The sequence below is a fragment of the Chlamydotis macqueenii genome, chromosome 8, assembly GCF_036417535.1.
Source record: "Chlamydotis macqueenii isolate bChlMac1 chromosome 8, bChlMac1.mat, whole genome shotgun sequence".
Classification (NCBI taxonomy): Eukaryota; Metazoa; Chordata; class Aves; order Otidiformes; family Otididae; genus Chlamydotis; species Chlamydotis macqueenii.
Genome location: NC_141563.1, coordinates 35129686 through 35152858, shown reverse-complemented (window position 1 = coordinate 35152858; position 23173 = coordinate 35129686). Strand labels below are relative to the sequence as shown.

The 23173-nt window shown below is 40.3% G+C and overlaps 1 protein-coding gene across 6 annotated transcripts in view; it reads right to left on the bottom strand.

Annotated features, from left to right (window-relative positions):
- The window catches only part of PATJ (PATJ crumbs cell polarity complex component), a 155892-nt gene that overhangs the window by 100202 nt on the left and 32517 nt on the right, over nucleotides 1–23173 (bottom strand). For all 6 annotated transcript variants that reach the window (XM_086753255.1, XM_086753256.1, XM_086753259.1 and 3 more), the window contains 5 exons: nucleotides 22993–23049; nucleotides 21449–21583; nucleotides 18182–18346; nucleotides 16373–16501; nucleotides 737–946 (listed from right to left, as the gene is read on the bottom strand). In XM_086753255.1, coding sequence (XP_086609381.1) covers nucleotides 737–946; nucleotides 16373–16501; nucleotides 18182–18346; nucleotides 21449–21583; nucleotides 22993–23049 — 696 coding nt within the window. The remainder of the gene's footprint in view (nucleotides 1–736; nucleotides 947–16372; nucleotides 16502–18181; nucleotides 18347–21448; nucleotides 21584–22992; nucleotides 23050–23173) is intronic.

The window sequence follows — 23173 nt, the reverse complement described above, 5'->3', positions numbered from 1 at the left end:
TTTATTCTTTTAAAATGTTAGTACAGACATAGTAAAAAATAAAGATGTGTAGGAAAGACAGACAAATACAAGGATATGAACAACAAAATATCACATTTTAGAAAAGGAAAGTATATATTTAACTGTCTTCTAACATTCCTATTTCACCACTCCTCTACCAGTTAGCATTACAAGCACTTTTCTATTAGATAGTGCTTTGCTTTAATTAATTTTGCCTGGATGCCCTTGATGAACAATACTGCAGTGTTCTCAAGTAAACTACTGTCTGTTCCAAAGCCCTGATTCTAGAAAAAGGAAATTCTACTTGAATTTACAGTCTTGACTTCAAACAGATTAAGTTTCTTTGATGTCAGTTTTGCTCAAGCAAGCACTTAGCAGTGTCTTACAGCGAAATGGACTTCAGCACATATTTAACTGATTTGCTGAACTGCTTCAGCCATGTAACACTGATGCATAGGGCCAGTGCGTGTAGGTTTACTCAGACATACTTTCTGACTTCACATGGATGTTCTTTCAGGCGGAACTTGAGAACACTGGTTTTCCAGTCAGACCATTTGAAGTTTCAGCTGTCCATTTGCCAGCTATCCAGAATTTCTGGACATGTCAAGGTGTATTTCAGTTGCTTTTCAGATGCATACATACTTTTAGCCTGAATTTCCCCCCCAGCCTCAAATACAGCAGCCCAGTCTACACATGTCATAGAATCAAATAGAAAAAAGTGAAAATCAGTCCTTACCACCAAAGGCTTGCAGATTCCAAGAGAAACTCTACCTGGGGGCACAGATTTCAACACTTCCACTGCCTCTGCTAAAGTAGCGCTGTCCAAGTATTTGTCATTTACAAAGACCAAGCGGTCACCTGGCAAAAGCTCGCCCCCACGTTCGGCTACTCCACCTGCCACCAAAGAGCTGATCACAATGGCTGTTCTTGTTGGATCTAAGGGATCCTGGAGGAAAAAAAAAACAAACAACAAAAAACAGTCAAAGCCCCCAGAAAGATTATGTTTATTTTGAGTATATAAAGACAACCATTCATCATCGAATGATATAGAACTGAAGCTTGCTGAGACGTTTAGAAGGACTATCTACTAACACTGCCAAGGCTTACAGTTTACAAAAAGAAAAGGTTCGCAGTCAAAGATACTCCGTCACTTGCCTAATCCATTAAGAAATTTTAAGATCTGAATGCTGACTGATACCCTGCCTGTCCTCTTCTTACATAAAGAGAAACAAACGGACAGGCCAACCTGCAAACAGAAAAACAACACTGGCACCTTTCCACAAGCCTCCATGCAGCCTGTTACGTGCTAATGTTACATAAAAGAACCATTTTGCATGCCATTCAAGAGCTTCATAGAGGCAAAACTGATGTTAAAAGAAATCATTGCAAGATTAGACATTTAATTAAAAATATTATTAAATTAAAATTAAAAAAATCAAACCCAAACCATTCAAGAAGCAGCAGTATCATTTGCTATACTACTGCAGTGTTCCTGCTTTGTCAAATCTGCATGACAACTTATAAAAGACATCATCTCCACCCATGAAGTTTCCTTTACAGAGAATACAGGAGACAGTAACAGAAAAGTAACCAACATCATTGCTGACGACAAGGAAGACTGCAGTCGTGAAGAGAGAGGAATGTGAAGTGGAAAATATACATATTGGAGAGGCTGTAAACCAATGCAAAGATACGCACTTCATTTTTTTCCTAGTATTAGCCTTTGCATTGTGTCATGTACCATTTCTATCATGCAGTCAGCCATTTGAAAATTCATCCTCAATCCAATGAAATGATCATAAGTTACTATATAGTGTCAGAAAGATACACAAAACAAATTTATGGAGGATTTTTCTTGTTTGTTTCTTTGTTTGTTTTTTTTAAGATTAGAATTAGCCTTTCTACCCCTTCCTAAGGGCTCATAAAGTTCAGAAACGCTCCTTGTATGCACAGGGTTTTCAAATGCATAATCATGCACTATTTTCCCCTCAGGACTTGCATCTTATTCAGGGCACGGGAGGGATAAAAAAAAAGGGCAAAACTCAAATCACAAAGACCACCATGAATTCAGCACCTTAGCGTTAATTTGAAAACAGGAGAGCTTTTTTTTAACTCTTTATTTTATATAACTATATATTGCTTTCCAAGCAAACATGGTTTTTTAAAGTATGTGCAAACATATGAGGCAATGAATGTAATATCTGTAAACGGCTGAAATCAGAGAACTGAAATTAGACCTCAGCAGGAAGAGCCATGCTGAAGCTGAATTCAAGTAAATACATATTACTCATAATTCTCTCCTGTTCTACTGCTTAATCCTGCCATTTTATAATCTTCCCAAACGTTGGGGATCCGCGTTCTACAGAAGAAGCTTCCTTGCGAGCATCAACGTCTTGATAATCGAGCCCAGCGACCTCCCTCTGCCGCGCGATGGTGTTCTGCCTGCTTGAACCCGTGCCAACACGCTTGGGCTGGCCGACTGCTTATGCTCAAACCTGCCTCACACAATGCAGAGGGGAAAGGATTTCATGTGTTTCAAATCGCAAGCTATCCACATTCTGCAAAACCTTTGGAAATTTTTAGAAACAAAACAAACCCAAATGCAGGAAGTCTAGGAGAAACCAAAGGATTCCAAGACGAAAAAAGAGAAAAAAAGAAAAAAAAAAAAAAGAGAAAAAGAGGTTTTGCTTTAAGAGTGTTGAATTTTGAAAATGTAAAGTTACTGCTGCCCTTTGTGTAGAGAGTCAGCTTTCCCTGCCCTTGCCGACAAAACCATGTGCCTGACTATCCTGATGACAGCCAACCGCAGACCAAACACTCCGTTTGACACTGACTTTTGAGATGGTTTTAATTTTTGGGTTTGCTCCAATGCAAAATGAAAATAACCTTTTGGACTTCTTTGCAAAACCAGGATCCTGTTGAGACAGCCATTTTTGAGCAAGGAAGGCACCGTTCGCGTTAGGAAGGCTTTGCTAATAGAACTAAACCAGCAAGTTTTCCTATCGTGGGCTCATCTTGCCACGGCAAGCCAGGTTTACACTGGTTCCCTAAACGCGTGAATGCTCTCTCAGCAAAACTACACCTTTGCTGACACAACAGCTTTTACACTATGACTTTTGCTGGCTTAGCTATATTGATAAAAAAATGAACAAAACCAAACCAGCAAGTCCCTACTGATGCAGACAAGCTAACAAAAATTTGCAAGTGAATGACTGGCCCAGTAATTATGGTGCTGGCTGAGCATGTGGGAGAGCCAGGTTCAAATCCCTGCTCTGTCTGATCCAAAGCTGCTCTTTTTTGGGTCCCAGATCAGAACCACTTACACAGGACATGGGAATCTGACCACTAGCTTCTTCTGTGCAGATATTCAAGGTCAGTGGCCTAACTACCATATTTCTGATAAACAGTCCTGTTTCAACTTAAGTTTTCACTGAAATAAAACCATTTTGGCTTCAATAAATCATCATGTTTTGGTAAAGAGATAATTTAGATGAAAAAGTGTTCCAACCAGCTCTAGCCCTCATGCTAAAAACGAAACACGGGCTGCTCCTATGCAGTACGCATTTTGAGAACAGTATGGTTATCATCACTTGTTTGCAACACGCAGGAGCGTAAGCCACGTATTGGAATTGCTTCAGGATGAGCAGCAGCAGCAGCAATCTTCATAAAAAAACGGGCCCATATTAAAAACCTTTGATCAAGCAAATACAAAATAGGGGTTATAATTACACTGCTGTTTTCAAGCAGAGGGAGCTATTGCACAGGAAGAGAAGAGCGATATAAACTACACAGCGAGAGAGGTGAGCCAGTAACCGAGCAGCGCTGTAAAACCCTGCGTGTTTGTTACCAGTGACTGGGAATCGCAATGCGATGCCACGAGGAACGCAACAAAAGCCGCACATGAAGGCATAAACCCTCCTGAATTTCAAGGTGTAATCGTTAATATATATTCTCTACAATTTAACAGGAAGGCGATTGCAACAGTGGATTGCACTGTGCTTTTGCCAAAAGAAAAGGAACAATGTTTCTTGTAAATCTTGCCTTATGATTTATACTCAAACCCAAATGCACCCTAAAGAACACCACTTGCTACAAGACAGCAAACACTGAATTCACATTCACACCTCCTAAGTGGTGAGTGCAACTGGACTGCGTGGGTTGTTGTCTTGTTTTTGAAAGAAAGGAGTGCTACCAGCAGGCTGAAAAAACAGATTCTTACCTTCTATACCAAATACAAAAAGCAAGTTCACTCCCACGGTGCCCTGACAGACTTTGGGGCCACCTCCATGTCAACAGACCAGCTAGAGCCATTTGAGGTTAAAAACCAGCACTAACTGTGACCTCACACCTACCCTAAGGCTCTTGAATCATTTTACTTGGCTCACGTTAAGCCAGATAATAGTGATTTTCAGTCACCAGCAGCCAGGACTAGATTTCAGTCTCTGCTTTAAAGTGAAATGCTCATTTACTTGGATGGAGTTTACAGACTGGGAACAAACCCTCTCCCTAAACCCAGAGCTAAGCTATTGCTGTAATGGTACTCGACCGGAATACAGAAGTGACTCAGCTTCAATAGTTCAAGAAATTGTTGCATGACTTTACATTACAGCAGAGGGAGTGTGCACAGGACAGCCCCATGCAATTCGGTCATCTTAAAATGGGCATGAATGGCGCTTGGTACATTTAAAAAGGAACTTTTAACTTCAGTTTAGTGAAGGATTCCTTTACACAGATTAATAATTTATGACCAATGAGGAAAGGAATCGGACTGCAAAGTAAGGCTACCAGGAGACAAAACCTCACAAGCACTGACACAAATTCTTTTTTTTTTTAACAATTAAATGTTAAAAAAATTGCCACTTCTATAAACGATAAAAGTTGACCACTGCCACGCACTAGCAGCAGCCCAGAATGCTGGCCCCCAGGTAACCCTTTGAGGAACTACTATGTTGTAGCCGTTGTCTTTTCCTTTGTGCTCGAGCCAGCCATAGAGTATATGAACTTGTTTAAAATAGTCACAATTTATTCATACTTAGCACACCATATATTTAACTATGTTGAACCATAGGTTTTCCCTTCCCCTCTACTGCTCCTCATCAAAATCCACAACTGTTTCCTGCAGTTCAGGTGTCAAATTTTTCTTCTTATTTTCAGAGCCTCATTTGTTCTGGATTCATTTAGCAGTGCAAAGAGTCAAGCAGGGGCCACTGCAGTTGCTGCCTCTGGGATCCCTGGATTCAGAGCGGTATGAAGTCTCTTAAAAACCTGAGCTCTGCTAAAATGTTAAGAGTCCCAGGAGCACCAAGTTAACAGAGTCCTCCGCGCAATGCTGCTGGAGCGCGTAACTTTATTGTGGCTTCAAGTGAGGGATTCAAGCTTGCCATGGGCACAAAAGATTCATGCTCAGTAAGCTATCACAGGTCCTTAGGAAGCAAATCTGGAAATGCAACCAATACAGCTTACCTCTGTCTGTCACCCTGGAAAATTAAAAAGCTAACGACCGACTGACTCTTCCAGCATCCTTACCGAAATCGGAGGTTTCTGCAGCAGCCAAGAGAGGGCACTCCAGGCCAGGCCAGCCCAGCTCCCGCACCACCGCAGGCGTTTGCTGCTCTGACAAGTCCATCCCCATCTGTCCCGCCCGCAGCACCAGCAGACCTTCGCTCTGCGCAGAGGATGATGAGGAGCGGGCTCTCCTATGCAGTAGACTGTGGCTGTAACTCGATTGGATGTAAGCAGCTACCACGTTTGCTGGTGTTTTGTTTGTGTTTTCCTTTTTTAAAGGTTCGGATGAAAATGTAAGACAAAGCTGCGGGTGACTGACATTTACTGTGCAGAGTCACTCTCACTTAGTTACAGGCTATATTAGTTTTGGCATCACTTAAGATCTAAATTCAGCTAGCCTGACTTCCTAGAATATTTTAGCTTTCTTCAAGCAACAAACTGCCTGCTGCCACAAAAACACTCCTCTGAAAACACACATCAAAAATAGCATGGCAAAGGATCCCAAAAGAAACAGTTTGAAAGTTTTTTTTTTTCCTGTACCAATTTTGATTTATCTGAACAATTTTACAAGTGCCAATTTGTATACTGCAGGTTTCTGCGAGAGAGCCAAAACAAACACATGCTAGAGCTCAGAGGTCAGAGCAACCCAGCTTCATTGCATTTTGCATGGGACCACTTCCAGGTCTAACATACATATCCATATTTAAAACTCTTCAGTTTGCAAGCGAAGAAGATACCAGACTGAAAGACTTAAACACAACACGGTAGCATACATAGCAGCATGAGGAACACACACTCATCAACAAGGAAAAGGACCAAATGGATTTTATGTTTGTCTTACTATTATGTAGAACAAAGGCAGAATTGCACATGAAGTAGTTTACCTGTATGCTCAAGTGTTGTGAAATTACTAAAAATACTCATCCATGCTCTCATTTTGTGAAGTGCCACTCGTCCCCTTTGCAGAGCCACCCTCCACATGCACACCAACAATGCCAACTGCATGCAGGAGTCGGGGGCGATAAACAACCTGCAGCCTTTTCAGAGGCACTGAGTACTTCCTGACAGAAGGAGAAGAGAGGAAGAGCCAGCTGTGAGTGAGGTCCAATTCCCTCCTTAGGGTGGCCTCAATTTAGGATTGAGCCTCAAGGTCCAAACCTTCTGTTCATTCACTCCAACATATTGACAGGAGTTGGCCATAGAACCGCCAAATTTACTCTAAAGCCTGAAAAAACATCCCTGAGAAAGTGCTCAGCTAGTGTTTGTTAGATCCACTGCATGGGCAGAGTGAAAGTCAAAGCGTTTAAGACTTGTCTCTGCCTCTTCCACTCATATTAGATCGTAGTCAGCAGGACTCTTACGAAGACTACACAAAGCACAGCCTCTGGCTGTACGAAAGAAATAAACTACAGGCTGATGTGCTGAAGTAATACAAACTTAAATGCAGAACGGTATTCAAGGAGGAACGCTGAACTTTTCTGTGATGTAAGGCAAAGCACTGGAAATAAAACATAAGTATTTATTGATCTGCAGTGAGGGAATAAAGCAATGAATTTCAGAAGCTCTAGTGTGCAGCCAGCATTAATCAAAACTTCTTTTGTGGGAAATGTCAGCAAAGAAACAGGAATTCACAGAGACAGAAAAAAAACATAAACAAAACATACACAGCCACACCCAAAGGAGGAGAGAGAACAGCAAAATAAAGAGTAGGTGGCACAATGGGTTTCCCACACCGGGCTTTCATCATCTGTGATCTGGAATCATACCAGTCTTCTACAGCAAGAATGAACACGGTGGGCAGCAATTACTCAAACCCGCGTAGGTCTGGCAAAGCTGGCAAGCACTGTGCAGTCAGTGTTCATCCACTGCGGAAGAGGGATACGCAGCAGATAGCTGGGACAAAAGTGCCTCCAGGGAATGATCAAAAGGAAAAGATCTTACACACTACTGCTATTCTCAAATAAAAAGATCAAAGATAGGCACTGACTATGGTAGTTTTGAAAGTGTCACTGTGCAGTGGACTCAGGTGCATGTCACTATCTTTTAATTTATCAAACTTCTCAATCAACCTAAGGTTTCATCCGCCTTTCGTATTTGCTCTCAACAGAGCTAAAGTCACAGGGATTACATTCATTAGATTCTCTTAATATCTTACACTTTCAGACCTTCCAGCTCCAGAAAAAAAACACACTGAATGCTGACTACAGGGAAAAGCCACAGAGATAAGAAAAAAAAAAAAAAAACAAACCCTGAACTCATAAGGAAATGGAGGAAAGCCACCGTGTGATGAGATAAAGAAGGGATAGAGATGTGTGGGAATAAAGAAAAAAATACCAGCGAGCCAAGGGAAAAGTTAGAAATGATATCACCTACACAACCTACACTCAGTGCTCTTAATGCACATTCTGAGTTTGATCAGCTTCCAGATTCAAATAATCCCTGAACTAAAAATCCACCAAGGCAGTGCCTGCTGGGCACTGCCAGTTAGGCGTGCGGACCTCAACACCGTTAACAGCCTGCGGAAGCGCGGTGTGTGTTTCAAACAAACCAGAGCTCTCTGCATGGACAGCTTGCATCGCAAACAGCAAACACATGAATTATGGCAAACTGCTACAGAAAAAGCTGCAAAAGAAAAGGGGGGAGACAGGACAGGCTGTTTTTGTGGAATAAGAATCTGCAAATAGTGACTTGGCCCAAACAAGACTTGCAACACTCAACACAGTGAGAACAGATAGAAGAACTCCAAGTACAACAGTACTATTTGGATTTGAGGAGCAGCATCTTCCAGAAGGGTGAGGTATTAAGAAAACAGAATACCTCATTACTTCCACGAGTTTTCAGAATTCTTCATGCTTACCCATCAGCACCAACATATACCTCGACTGTCATCAGTTCAGAAAAACAGATTCGGAGCTGTCTGGCTTGAGATTTTGCAAGCCCATTGCTCTACCATCTCCACATGCTCCCTGCAAGACTAGCGCAGCTTCTAGATAAGCAGCACGTAGTTGCACAGTTTCCTCTAGGCTCATCTACATTATCTTACCCTTGCTGAGATTTGCCAAGTGTTTAACGGAAAATCTAGCTACAGTTTTGTCCCTTTAAATTCTCGCCTTCTCTTGCAGGCAGAAGACATCTGTGGAATAATAATGAATTTCTTTGGTTTGGGGTTTTTTGTTTTTATTAAAAGCTATTCTTCCTAGCAGGAAATGAAAAGGAACAACCAGATTGGTAGAATTTGGGGGAATAGGGAAAACATTTCTAAAGGTTAATAATAATACTGCTTCGTATTTATTTCAAGGATATGTGACAAACCAAAGAAAAACAGATGTTCTCAGCAATGCTCCAGTTTCTCTGCAAACTCAGGTATTGTCCAGAGCACCAGCTGTAGTAGCTCACAAAAGACAGGGGGGCCGCCCCCAGGATATGCCACTCCACTCTGTTCAGGAGATTCCTTCCTACCTTCTCAGGCTCAGCCTCATGACCCCCGCCAAGCCCAGCATCAGGGCAGACCCAAGCCCTAACGTGACTTCCTGCCTCCAAGTTCTCCAGCTCCTTTTCCTCAGCAAGCGATTCCTGTGTATCTGTCTGTACCTCACGCTGAGATACACAGTCTCTTTGATTTCTTATTAAAGTGGTTTCTCGTCTCCCAATGCTTTTAGTACTGCTGCACTGAGGTTTTGGAAACCGCTAATCACGAACACCCTAGAAACTTTACGAGGAATGTGCTCAATTGCATTCACCAGCTCTCCAGTACTGAAAAGTAGTATTTAAGCTGAACTCCAAGAGAATTTTTCAAAAAGCTACAGTGAATTCAATTCATGACACACTATTAAGAATTATTTTACAAATGAAGCAGCTTAATATGATTTAAAGGATGCAGAACTTTCCCATAGGGGGAGAGAAGCAAATCCTCTGTGAGATGAGTACCGACGCAGTTGGTACTGAGGCTTACAGAACTTTGATGTTAATGAATGTGGATGGTTGTAGAGATGGCAGAAAAGCTGCCTTTATCAGTTTTCCCAGTACCAAGCTGATAGCCATTGTAAAACTGCTTTTTAATACAGCTGTGCAGCTTCTGCCAGCAAGCCACAGGTTTCCATCACATGATCAGGTGAAAATGTGCTTAACAAGGACGTGAATATGCTGCTTTGTTCATAACAAACTTATCACAAGACAGACAAAGCTCAAATTATCAGAAGAGAGCAAACGTTTAGCTAGCAACATGTCAAAGCATTCCAGCCAACATCTCACTGTTCAACAGTTCAAAAAAGAAAAAAAATATAATCTAGTTGAATACCACCTTCTACAAATAAGAAGTCAGTTTGCTTTTTTGTAACTCTACATCTGGAGCCTGTTTGTTTGGGGCATAAGGAAAATAGGAGAGATATTTGGAGACAGTTAAATTGCTTCACTTCCTGCCGTGAAGGACTATGCAGCTATTTCGTTATGAAGAAGAAAACAATTGTTTCGCATGCTCCCTAGGAGAAGGACAAAACATAACCTGCTGAATGTGCAGCAAAAAAGGCTTTAGGTTCAACGGTAAGAAAAAAACCCTGCTAATTATAATAAAGATAAGCCCAGGAGTAAGGCAGTTGAGTCCCTATCGCTAGACTACAGTCAGAACCCCTTAAGCACTGACCCAGGCTGACAAAGGCTGGAGCACTTCATGCTGTTTCAGGTCTGGGTTACATGAAGCTCATAACAGTGCTGAAATGCCTGTTACTCTTCCATGAATGGGAAGATATTTACACTCACGTTGGCAAGGACCACGTGGAGCAGGGGAGCCTGTGAACTCCTACAGCCCCACAGGTCTATAGGGCAGCTGGGTACAGTGCAAAAGCAGCCAGGCACGGGGGGCTTACCTTTCCAGCAGAGATGGGGAGAAACAGCATCTCACAGGCATTCCTGAGCGCCATGTAAAATGTCTACCGTCTCTATTCCAACCCTCGCCCTCTCCAGTTTCACACACTTTAAAACAGCTGCTTTAAAATACTCTGACTTCAGAGTAAATTAAGCTCCACATAAAGTCCATTCAGTTTTTTTGTTTAATTTGATAAAAGCTCATCAGACCATTCAAGTTACCCTTCTGGTCAATACTGCCTCAAGAAATCTGCAATTCAGCCACCTGTGGTTTTTCCAATATTTCTGTAAAACACTACTGACAGAATCTGTTGGCCTGCATGCATCAGGTCTTTGGTGAACACTGTTTCAGGGCCACTCAAAGTACCTTGTATACTACTGTCGTATCTTCTTTTTCTCTAGAATACTTTATCTTATGGGATTTTTCTTTCCTCTTGCTCTAACACCCTGGTATCACTGTCATTTTTATACAGCATTTCTCCTCTGTTTTAACCTGATGACATACCATGCCCTCTTCCATTTTAATTTCTTTCTAAGAAAAAGGATTGGTCTCAATAACAATGGCTTAGATCTTGGCTTGCTGGCAAGGAGGTTTAGTTTCAGATTAGACAAAGTTACTGTTAAGCTGGATACTTTCACATCTATTGACAAAGAACAATAAATACGCTAACCGTAGCCCCTTGTATCACAGATGATCCCAAAGCACTCTACAAACAGTGTACTGGGTCCCTTATTCACCATCAAAACATACTTGCCGCTAACTGTGCCAGCAACACTACATAAAAGTTAGTTAAGAGGTGAAAAAGAGAGCAGTTTCTCCAAGTGAAATTACAAGGAAATTAAGGGAGGTAGGGTACATTCCTTCACAGAGAAGTTGGCCAGAAGACCGAACAACACACCTTTTTAATGGCCAAAATGGGGGCAGGGTCTCTGTTCAAGATAGAATCACCAGCAACACAACGCTGCTCCTCAGGTCTCTGCTGAGCACGATGCGTTATCAGCTGAAGAAAGCACGCCGCACGCAGAGCCTATCAGCATGGCTGCTGTTGCCTCTCCTTCTGTCGGCTTTTCATCTAAGCATTATCAAGAAAAAGCAATGCCTAGCCTAAGAGCTTTGACAAGATCCCAACACAGTGGTGACAACAGAAAAATACACAGTCGATTTCATTTTAAGACCTCTTCAATGTTTCTTATTTAAATAAGCCATCACAGTGGGAGGAAAAAAAAAAAAATCCAGTGAAACCGATCATTTCAAGAATGCACAGAATCAGCCTTCCCAACCACCTCCCCTCTTGCCAAGTATTGACCTTGCTATCAGAGCAGCAGTCTCAAAGATTTTAGATTTCCTATCACATAATTGCAAATAAGAACATTCAGCAGAGGGGGGAAAAAAGGGGTTTTTTTTATACATAGTGATCATCGGAAAGTAAACAATATACTACATAAATACAGTCCTGCGACAGCAAAAAGGATAAGTCTACTCTATTTGCTTAATGGCATCCCAAAGTTTTAGGAACATATGTACAGGCCTTCCAAGAGGATCTTATTAAAAAAAGAATGTGGCTCTGTTTTAAGCATTTAAATCCCTAAAGACAGACAAAAGAAAACACAGGACAAAGTAGAAATACTATTGATTATGCATAATTGGTATAATTAATTTGTAATTAGTTCATTAAAATATATAGGCATTGGAATTATGCTTGTATATTTCTGGGAATATCCTGCAAGTCACTTGGGATATGCTTATCATTTATTTGATAGATGAAACATCATTAGAAAGACAGCCCATTAAAAATTAATATACCAGAGTAATAATTTCTTGATCTCAGCATTCAGCTTTCTACGTACTCAGACTCCTGTTCTACCTCACAAACAGTTTTTATTAATACCGTTTTTCAGAGTGTGACTTGAGAAGCACAGCATTTTAGACAACTGAAGTACAACATTCTTTATGCCAAGTATGCAGTCAATTTTGAGAAAACAAAATGACAAATAATATAAACTATATACTATGAGAGTATTCAGCACCACATCTAATTCTATAATAAAAATTAAGATGGAAAGATAAAGAGACTCGCGCTTCAAAACAAATACCAAACATTAATGGAAAGAAGTAGGAAGAAACTTCCACAGCACTGTAAGCAGCCTGGTCTCTAATTGCTTAGTGTTCTTCCACTTCTGCAGTGCATCTGGCATTGCTCACTGTCATAACTGAACACGCCTGTACGAGCAGGATCTCAGAGATTCTTAAATACTGCAGATAACAGTCCCCAGTCTCTCACAAGAAGCGACTGAAATGGGCTGGTATACACTGGTACTACAGTAGTATTGCAAAGATGTTATCGTACCTTGTTGTGGGACGAAAGTAAGATGGAATAATAGTGCATCACTCTTTTTTCCTGTAATGTTCCTTCACTATTCCTGCTGAACTTTCTGAAGTCCTACCAGTATTTCTAAAGTGCCAGTTCAACCAACAGCTACACAAGTAATCTGATCTTAAAAAGCCAGAATACTGTTGCATCACCTCCAAGCTGAGTACATGTGTTTGGGTTGGTTTTGTTTGGGGAGGGTGGGGGTGCTCCTGTAAGAAGCTTCTAGAAGTTGTTTCCCCTTCGTTCAGTGGACTCAGCTGGGCCTAGGGCAGACCCACTGCTGGCCAAGGCCGAGCCAATTGCTGTCAGAATGTTCCCTGATAACGCCTCTGTGATAACGTATTTAAGAAGGGGAAAAATAAAAAAAAAAAATTGGAAAAAAGAAAAAAAAAAAAAAGGAAGAGGAGTGAAGAAACAGAAACGGGGGCAGAGAGGGGGAGGCATGAGCCTCGTGGGCTTTGCAGGCCTCACCCTCTGGCCTCCCGCCGTGCAGCCGACTGGGCCCAACTCAGCCCGGCCTGGCTGAGAGAAGTGGAGAGGAGATGAGATGTGAAGAGACCCTGAGGGGCATCTGCCTGCCTGTTGTGAAGAACTTCTGGTGAGAGGAACGGCTGCAGACGCCAAGGGCAGTGAAGAAGGAGGAGGAGCAGTAATGTGGCTCCTGGCCAGAATTCCCCTGCAGCCCGTGGAGGCCCACAGAGGAGCAGAGATCCCCCTGCAGCCCGGGGAGGACCCCGCGCCGGGGCAGGTGGATGCCTGGGCTGTGGCCCGTGGAGGGCCCGCTGGGACAGCTGTTCTAGAGGGACTGCACCCCGTGGAAGAGATGACCCACGCCAGAGCAGTTTCATGAAGGACTGTGGCCCATGGGAGGGACTCCACAACGGAGCAGAGGAGGAATGTGAGGAGTTCTTCCCCCGAGGAGGGAGCAGCGGCATAAAGCGACACATGATGAACTGACTGCAACCCTCATTCCCTGTTCCTGCCCTGTGCCACTCGGGAGTGGGGAGAAGGTAGAGATAACTGAAATGAAGTTAAGCCTGGGAAGAGGGAGGGGTAGGGTAAAGTTGGTTTTCTTCTCTTTCTCATTATCTGCTTTGGTTTTATTAATAATAATAATAAAGAGTTTTCCCCATGTTGAGTCTGTTTTGCCCATAATGGTGACTCCAGTGATCTCTCCCTGCCGTTATCTCAAACCTCAAACCTTTTTGTTACGGTATCTCTCCCCGGTTCCTTCAGACAGTGAAGGGAGTGACTGAGAGACTGCTCACTCACTGTAGCTTGTTTCTGACCAGGGCTAAACACCAACGTTTCCTTAAACTTGTGTAAGAAGAGAGAGGCAGTCCTTACGTACGTAATTATGAGCACCATGAACAGGCCTTCTGCTCAGAATTACCTCTTAAAAATTATTTTCTTCCCCACCCTACTGCCATCAACACTAATGGGAGCCTAGGAAGGCTGGCGTCTCACTGATGCACCTGATGCACTGATCCATGAAGCTAGGCCATGTGAACAGTCATCTTCATTAAAAAAAAAAATAAAAAAAATTAAAAAAAAAATCACATAATTACTCAAAAAGAGCAAAATCAACAGTGGACATATAGTATAAGTAGTCTAATTTCCCATTCTAAGGCTTGAATCTTTTCTTGCAAAACAGAGCATGTGCCTAAAAAACCCCCAACCCTTTCATTTTTTGAAGAAGGCTAAAATTGCAAAAATAAATGTAGAAAACAGAGTTAGGTCTACAGGTCCTTTAAGCCACAGTTAAACACTTCACTGTAATTTTGTGCTTCTCAGCAAATCTGCTTTAATTTTGAACAGTCTCCCAGGAACCACATACTTTTTTTCCTCCGCCTCCAATCTAGCATGGACAATTATTTATTTTCTTTGCCCTGCACTCAAGAATGTGATGGATGTATTTACATAAACACACACACAGTCACAGATATCTCTCTATAAAAATTAATCTGCAGATGATGAAAAGTGTAAAAGATCTAAGAGGCAAATCCCAAACAAAAGAGCATACTTTATACATAAATATCTTGAAATTATAAAGATCTGAGATTAAGTAGTTTACCACTCATTTAGAATTGATTGGAATGTATTTAAATTTAGCTGAAAGTACCACAACATTGCTCATGTATTTGCATCTGCGAAGAAGTAAATAAAAAGCCTGTTATTAAAGCCTTCATTAATTCTGATTATATGAGAACTTAAAAGCAAATCTGTGTATTACTGCTCTGTAAAGACTCCTAGCAACTCTACAGTAAAGCTGGCACTGCAACACAACATGTGTCAGCGAAAATGACTAACAGGATCTATTTTCAGTAATCTTAAATCATACTGGTAAAATATAGAATTAATGGTTTTGCATAATACTTCAAATATTTTTTATTCTAATTCATTCCCAATTCATGCCTTATTGTATCAAAAAGTTAATTTTATATCACTTGACATTTATGCACAACAGTTGAACACATTTTATTAAACTACAATGTTTAGGCAGTATTCAGATGTGATGTGTGTATTATTATGAAGAGTGATCCAGCTATTTTACTTCCTTACAAATATGATGGCTAGAGGTTTAAAAATATATCACGTTGACAAGAAACATGGAGAACATTTCATTCTGACTACAGATTGAGAGTTTCTATGTATTTAATCAAAGCCAATATTTTTAAAATAAGGATTAATTAATTTTAGTAGATTTTTCCCCTAATTAAAGACTTGTCTGTTGATTTCTAAGGAGTTTAACAATTAAGTATATAATCTACCCTAAAATGGTTCCTCTTGGAGAAATCAAGTTTTAAGCTATGAATGACTTCTGAAAGTCACCTTTCTCCCTTGCCGTTCGACCCGCCCTGAAAATTCTACCTGTATCGCTGGCATGTCGGTTTAATAGTTTAAGCAGAGAAGCGTAACTGAGAAATTATTAATTAGGTTCTTCAATTTCTATTGTTACACTAATAAATTACATCAGTGTATTAAAGCCAATTTGTGTTTATGGAAACTTGAGTTTGCAACGCTGATTCACCTGTCAGCCCTGATGTTCCCTTTTGACTGTGCAGAACAGTCCCGGTAAAGCTACTTCTGCAAACTCTACTTTTCATGGCTCGATTCAAAGCCTGAGTGAATCCTTCTGTGACTTGAGCGGACCACAGATCGCAGAGCAGCACGGGTCTATACTCCATTTATAAATGAAAGGTGATAGGTGATCTGGGGCCGTGAGGGGAGAAAAAGCAAAAGACACATTAAATATGGTACATAGGAAATGATATTGCAACACCTAAGGAAGTTTGCTTGCCACTCTCATAGTTGAAAAGTCATTTCAAGTTAAAACAAAATAAAACAAAAACCAACGTTCTCCCAACATTTAGTCATTAAACTCAGAGTTATGAGGTGGAGTTTGATTAAAGATTTTGCACTTTATCACGCTGGATAATCAGACTGGTTTGGAACAAACTCTACACTATACTTTATAGAATTGGCCTCAAAATAAATTACTTTCCCCTACACAGTTTCTAGGCCCAAGTGCCAAGTCGATTACCCAGTAATCAACATCACAAAACATTTTAAGGCACCATAGAAGACAAAGGATCAAAAGGATTTTTAGTATTTAGTTATGCAGAAAAGTATACCTGATAGTCTAAAATGCTGAATCCTAAACCATTTTTGTCTTTCTCCAGTTCAATAACCTTCACATCAGGAGACCATAATGCTAATTCCCCTTCTTCCTCCTCAAGATTAACGTCTTCCTCGGGTTTCACCTGAAAAATAAAAGCTCTAGTTCAAATACTATTCTTTCAGGTTCTTTACAAACACTGTTCCTTCAGTATTTTGATTATTAATCGCTCATACATGCCCTAAAATATGACCTTTTATGGAAATTACAACTTCAGTGAACATTATGCATCCAGTTTTCTCCGGCTTGCTTTCTTGGATACTCCCCTGGGACTACGCCTGCATGTTTTCAGCACTGGAGCTCAACCTGGCATACAAATACCCATGTATTGGTCAAATTAGTTGTTATAATATTACTAACCTGTTACGTGTCGATGAACTTCAGCTGTCCCATTAGATGCATAAAGGAAAAATAAATATCTCAGCATAAAAGATTTAACCACAGACAGCTAACAGAAAGACCAGATGATCGGGCACATCTGATACTTGTGGCATGAAATATGCAAACAAAAAATTCTAATATTGTAACTATACCAATAGCACCTCATTTGAAAAAGGAGCTTCTTTCACAATTTTTATGCTAAGGTATAGAAGAAAGAGGTACAGTTACCCAATTCTGTTGGGTAAGGACAACTTCAGAAATCCAAAAAAAGCATCTTTTGTTGTCAAACTTAAAATGCATGTTTTAACATTACTGCTACTTTATCAATACAATCTTTAGAAAATATCAATGCATGATGTCCCAAGGAAAATGTTAAAATCTTGTAGCATTAAATTCACACTTATTTAACTTTATTTCTTTGGACATGCATGCCTATTACACAGAGCACTGCCATGAGGCAAAAGGAAGAAATTTTTCTTCCACACACTCTTTCATGATGCTTTTGACAAAAGAAAGCAGAAATATTGTGAGATTGCTCTAAGGAGAAGGCAATCCCTGTTCACTCAGTATCACCTTATGGCAAAGATGTGCAACTGACAGGATGCACCTGGTAAATGTTCAGTAAAATGCAACATCAAAAAACACAGTGGAACAAGTTCTACTGCCACAGAAAGAGCCTTTTACAAAAAGATGTAATACTGTACAACTTATTCTTCCATGTTTCTTGTCTAACTCTCCACCCTAGAGGAAATTATATCAGAAAAGATGAGAAGTCAAGGTGTAAATACTTTTTATAAATAGGAACAACCATTACAAGTGTCAAGCTTTAGTTTGAGACGTTAAAGCTTCTGCAATGAAAAGAAACATTAAGTTCCATTTTTTTCCCAGTTCTATAAAAACCTGCTCAGAACATGGAAGTAATCAGCTAATGGTGGCAAGGATGTGATTTAGTATAATTCAGAGCTCTCACTCACCTATTAAGTGTGAGAGTGATGAATGGGATGTACGTAGTCAGCATGCTGGCTCGGTGATTTACCTACCTTGTATTTATAGTACAAGGAAGTTTCTCAGGACCAACCTGCATGAACTGTAGTAAAAGTACCAGTGTTGCAAACATGAACTATCTTTCACTGAAACACCAGCTGTCCCTTACGAGCCCAAAATGAACGGCAAAAGCCGCTTTATATGACAAGTTAATACAAAACTGCCTCATATAACTATATATTTTAGGAAACGTTATTTAAGACTGAAAAGTGGTCTGGATCAAACAGCAAAAGGAAAACAGAAATAGTCGTTAGAAAGCTAAACCGGTTTCTCAGAAATATATGCACTTTTCCAAAACGTTACTGTCCTTTTACACAACTGAATGACATAAGAAGTCTACCTTCTGTTCTGGAAGGGAAACTCCCACGGTGGGTTCATCCACTAGAGACTCACTGCCATCATCAAAAAGTCGCCGGCAGCAAACCAGTGTGAATGGGGGTGGCACTTCTTTTAGAAAAGTGATTGCCTCACGGCGTGATTTTCCATATAGCTGGACTCCATTTACCTACACAGAAGGAGAAATGCACATCCACGCTAAGACAATTAAAAGGATAACAACCAGATTCTTTCATTAATTTTTTGGCATACATGTCTTTCCCCAGTTGAATGTGAAAGTCTAATTTTACCTAGGGATTGTGGCAAAGCTCACAGAGTTTTATTAACGTACGCTTCTGAAGTACACATGCAAGACTGTATGGACTGTCTGACTTACTGTAAGAGTTCATTTGCAAAATCCTGTGACTACTGACTGCTACATCATGTCTCTGCTCTCTTCAGTTTCCTCTAACTTGTCTTCTGCTCACTACTTTTCCTAGTCTAAATCTTTCCTAGCATTGTTATTTCATTCTCACCTGCTTCTTTGTCGCGGAATTTTTTTTTTTAGCATTAGGCTTACGTGTTTGAATTTAAAAAGATAAAAAATTAATTTTCAAAAATACTTTAAGAAAACATGGATTTTGATAAAAAAAACCATGATTTTTGATTAAAATAGATCCTACAGAAAACATGCAAGAATCTTCATATAGTAAAAAAAGAAACCAATTACAGTAAGCAATTAATCAGAAAACCCTGACAAGGGTCAAAGCTTAACATCCCATAAGCTCTAGATCCTGAGTGACAACAGAAGACCATAAGGCCACTATTAATTGATGTTTTAAACAACAGACTTAAAGGAAAAAAAAAAAAACAGACAGATACATAATAATGCTGCTTTAAAAATGGGATACTGAAGCTGTACTTCCTCAGGAATATAAAACTCCAGTGATTCATCCTCTTTCACGTATTTTATAACCTGCAATATCACGAGGGTACATCTATTTGCACCATAGCAGTATCCTTAAATGTGAGGAAAGCAGAACTTCAGTAGGTGTCCTAGATGTGAACATCATCTATGTTGAGGAGCAGTGAGGTTTAACCCAATCCGTGCTACGGACTCAATCCCAACACCTCTTGTGTTTCAGGAAGTTCTTTCAGGCTACCTCAGGTCTGCTCTCATGACCAAATGTCCAAAGTTGCTGGAGTGCAACCACTGGTTTAGGAATCCAGTACACATCGTCCAAGTCCACTCCACAACGTGAAGCAAAGCACCGCAGTGGGGATAATTGAAGATTCCCTTCAATACTTCACGCCATACCCAAACTGCAATGTTAACGTAGATGAACCCACATTTGGTCCTAGAAAATACAGCACGTGAATACACAACATACATGTACACACCTGTGAAGATGTGTACTCAAGGCAGAGCCTCACCACGTACTTCCCAGATCTCCTTGTCCTTTAGAGGGACTCAGTCTTGTGCAAGACTACACAGCAATCTCACTTCAGCCACCATTTTCTTCCTGATCACCTCTATTTTTTCCCCTCACTTTTTCCTTTGTGCTTTTTACAGTCTAACCATAGCTTATACTGCTGGGGAACACAGAGTTCCTCTCACACTAAAACCCAGCCAACAAGAAAAATTCAGAGTGGTGTAACTGGCCCCCTACACAGTAAGACGAACTGCGATGGGTTTTTTCTGTAAGAATTACAGCAACTGCTGAGCTATCAGGCTAATCCATTAGTTAATTATTTAAGCAGAAGTATCGACGCGTAAGGATTTTTTAATGCATTGAGAGTGGCAGTGTGGTGGAAAGTTACCAGCGCTTCTCAGCATACTGTGATTGATGGAGAAGAGCCACCGCGCACGCCCAGGCAGACTCGGGGACTCCCATTTCTCCTTTTGCAGCTGCCAGAAATCGGCCTCTGAACACACAAGGTGCCCAACACCCAATTCATTCACCACACCACTCCAGTTAGTACTGCCATCAAATAGGAGCAAGTGAAATTTTTTAACAAAACTAGAACGACACAAGGAAGCAATTTACTCATAAAAAAGAACACAATGAAATTAGCTAAAATTAGGGGGGAAAAGAAAAGAAAATACTATGCTTTCTATCATAATTCAAACACGTCATTAAAAATAATCATCATTAAACCTCACTATATATTTTTAAAAATTCCTTGCTGATCACATTTTAATCCCAACTGTATCAGGCCCAGGTAGAGCTGCTTGTTTGGGGAATGGGGCTGTCACTTTTTCCATTGCAAACCCCAAATTAACAGGATTTATAACTTGGCTGCAAAAACATACTCTCGGTTAAACCTGGCATATATAGCTTTAGCCCTGGAGCACATTTTTGGTTTGTTGGGGTTTTTTTCCAGCTACAGAGTAGAAAGAAATTTTTTTGCTCGCTAGATCTGGACATATCTGTGAACTTAGTTTTAAGTACACCGTAATAAGTGAAACTGTTAAATATATACAATTAAAGTTTTCCAAGTTACTCTACAGCATCGCATTACTGCTTTTTGTATGCAATTTTTTGTTTAGTGGCCAAGGAATTTAAACAACACTTCCAGCACTCCATTAATCCCTTCCTTTAGGAATCAAGATTTCCTCCATTAAGCAATGACTGAAAAAAGTGGTTTAGGTCTTAGCGATATCAGTATGAATTTTTGATGTTAAAGGGTGAACAACAAGTAAAAGCAAGAGAGCTGTACACCTAACAAATTAATCTTTCAGAAGGTCTGATTCTGTTCCCATTGATATCAATTAAATGTTCTCTGCATCCACTCAAAAAGGTTCCAATTCAAAGTACTACACAAAGAGCAGGCTGAGATACTGAAAGATAGATATACATACATACATACACAAAACCACACATAGTATTATTTCAATACTATCAGATAAATATTTTTCCTCAGCAAATAGGTCTGGTCTGATTCTGACAACCTGCCCCAATACCTCTTTATACATATTTAAACAAACGGAACTACTAGCTCATACACACAAATGTCTCAACACTCAACAAGCAAGTTATAATGCGTAACAGGAACTACTGTTCCTAAGACTGTTGTAAATTTTTTAGGAGTGGCAAATATTAAGAAAGATTATCCACCACAAAAGCTAATGCCAAATTGCTCAAAAGACTGAGCTCAGGGGCCACAGATACAAATGCATTCAACACAAATATTATCTCTGCCCTTATAACTCTTGACACTCGTGTTAAAACATTTCAGAAAAAAAAAAAAAAGCCATGAAGTCGCAAGAATTTGACGTTTTGGTTTTTACCTCCAGAAGTTCATCCTCCAGTTGCAGGAGACCAAGTGTTGCAGCTGGCCCATCTGAAGCAATTGATGATATATAATGATGTCCATCAAACGTGTCAAGCTCAACTCCTAATCTCAAAGTGTGGATGGGTAATAGCTGCCAAAAGATAAGTATGACTGAGAATGTATGTCTACACATATATATCTTTATCTACCACAGTATAAACACATTTAGGACTCAATAGCTCACCCAACTAAACTAAGCACACAGTAAGATGTTTAAGTCTTCATACTGATATCATCTGTGTTACAGCACAAGTGTCCATAATTTCTCTATACAAACTGTTGGCACAAATAAAAACAACCAACCTGCCCTTTGGGGGAAAAGGCAATTTGAACTGTATTCTTAAATGAGGTTACCACATTGGAAAAAATACAGGGAAGAGTACTACCCAAAATCTATCCTACCTGAAAGGTGAGTTTTCAACAAAACTGAAAGAAATCCCATAATCACCATAAAAACCCATCACAAGATCAGCTGTCTCATTCCTTGAGGAGCTACACTACTTTGAGGTAAGAAAAATATCCATGAAGTGCCCTTTGCAAATAGCTAATAATACTGGCATTCTTATTTCTGCAAGGTGAAATCACTGCTTTTGTGTTAGCCTTTTCCCAGTGGCCCTTCTTAATTCGGAATTTTTCTCTAGGGAGCCTCCAACCATTAACGTCTTAGGTCTACTAATATTAGAAAGACCAGCGTAAAACTGACACGCTATCCAGACACGACAGCAGAAATTACGGCAACCTGGGGAGAGGGGGAGATGATTGGCAGTATCTGTTCATTCAGTTTGGCCATTTATTACTTAAAATGAAACACTGACTGTCCTTCTGCTTCCCAGTTCATTGGGGATATTCAAGTGAAAGGAACAATCCACTGATCCTCAACGTTCCCTCTGATTATGAGTTCATGGCCCTTCTTCACTGAGGCATCCCCACAAGTATATAAACGCATCACCTCCACAAACCTCTTTTGCACAAAATTAACATACATGTCTTGAAAAATCTCTTGAAAGTCTCAGAAGACTGAAATCTCAACTCTGAGCATTTCAATCAAATGGACCTCCCCCTCCCTGAGCCAGGATCACTATGGGAAACTCCTCTGCAGGATGACGACATTGTTCAGCAAAGTTTCAACCTCTGCCGTTCTGTAGCAGCTTTCAACAACTTAATTTTGACGCAATTAAGTACCCCAAAATTTGAGGCCTATATGCATGGTTTGAGTTTTGTTGGGTTTGTTAGGTTTTTTTTTGTTTGGCTTGAGGGGGGTGTGCGTGTGGGTGGGTGGGTGTGCGTGTGTTAAAAGGTTTCATTTGCTGATGCTACGAAAAGGTATTGGACCAGTCCAGAAGATAAGCAGAATACTGGCAGCCTTTTCTTTGGAAAAGTAAGAGAGAGTCACAAAGCCACACTAAATTTCTGAAACACATAAATCTAAAATTGTGTCATACTCTCCTGGGATTACTCTGCCAACATATACCATGAAAGAAACCATCATGTAAGTCCTACCTTTGAGTACTTCTGGAGCTCCGAATCATCTGTAATGGGCATATCCACATGCACAACCTAAAAAAGGTACAGCATAACATTTTTCAATAGCAGGACAATAAAGACTTTACTGGAATGATGAATTCTGGCAAAAAAAACCCCTGATGAGTAAAATAATGTACTTAAACGAAGTCACATTCAT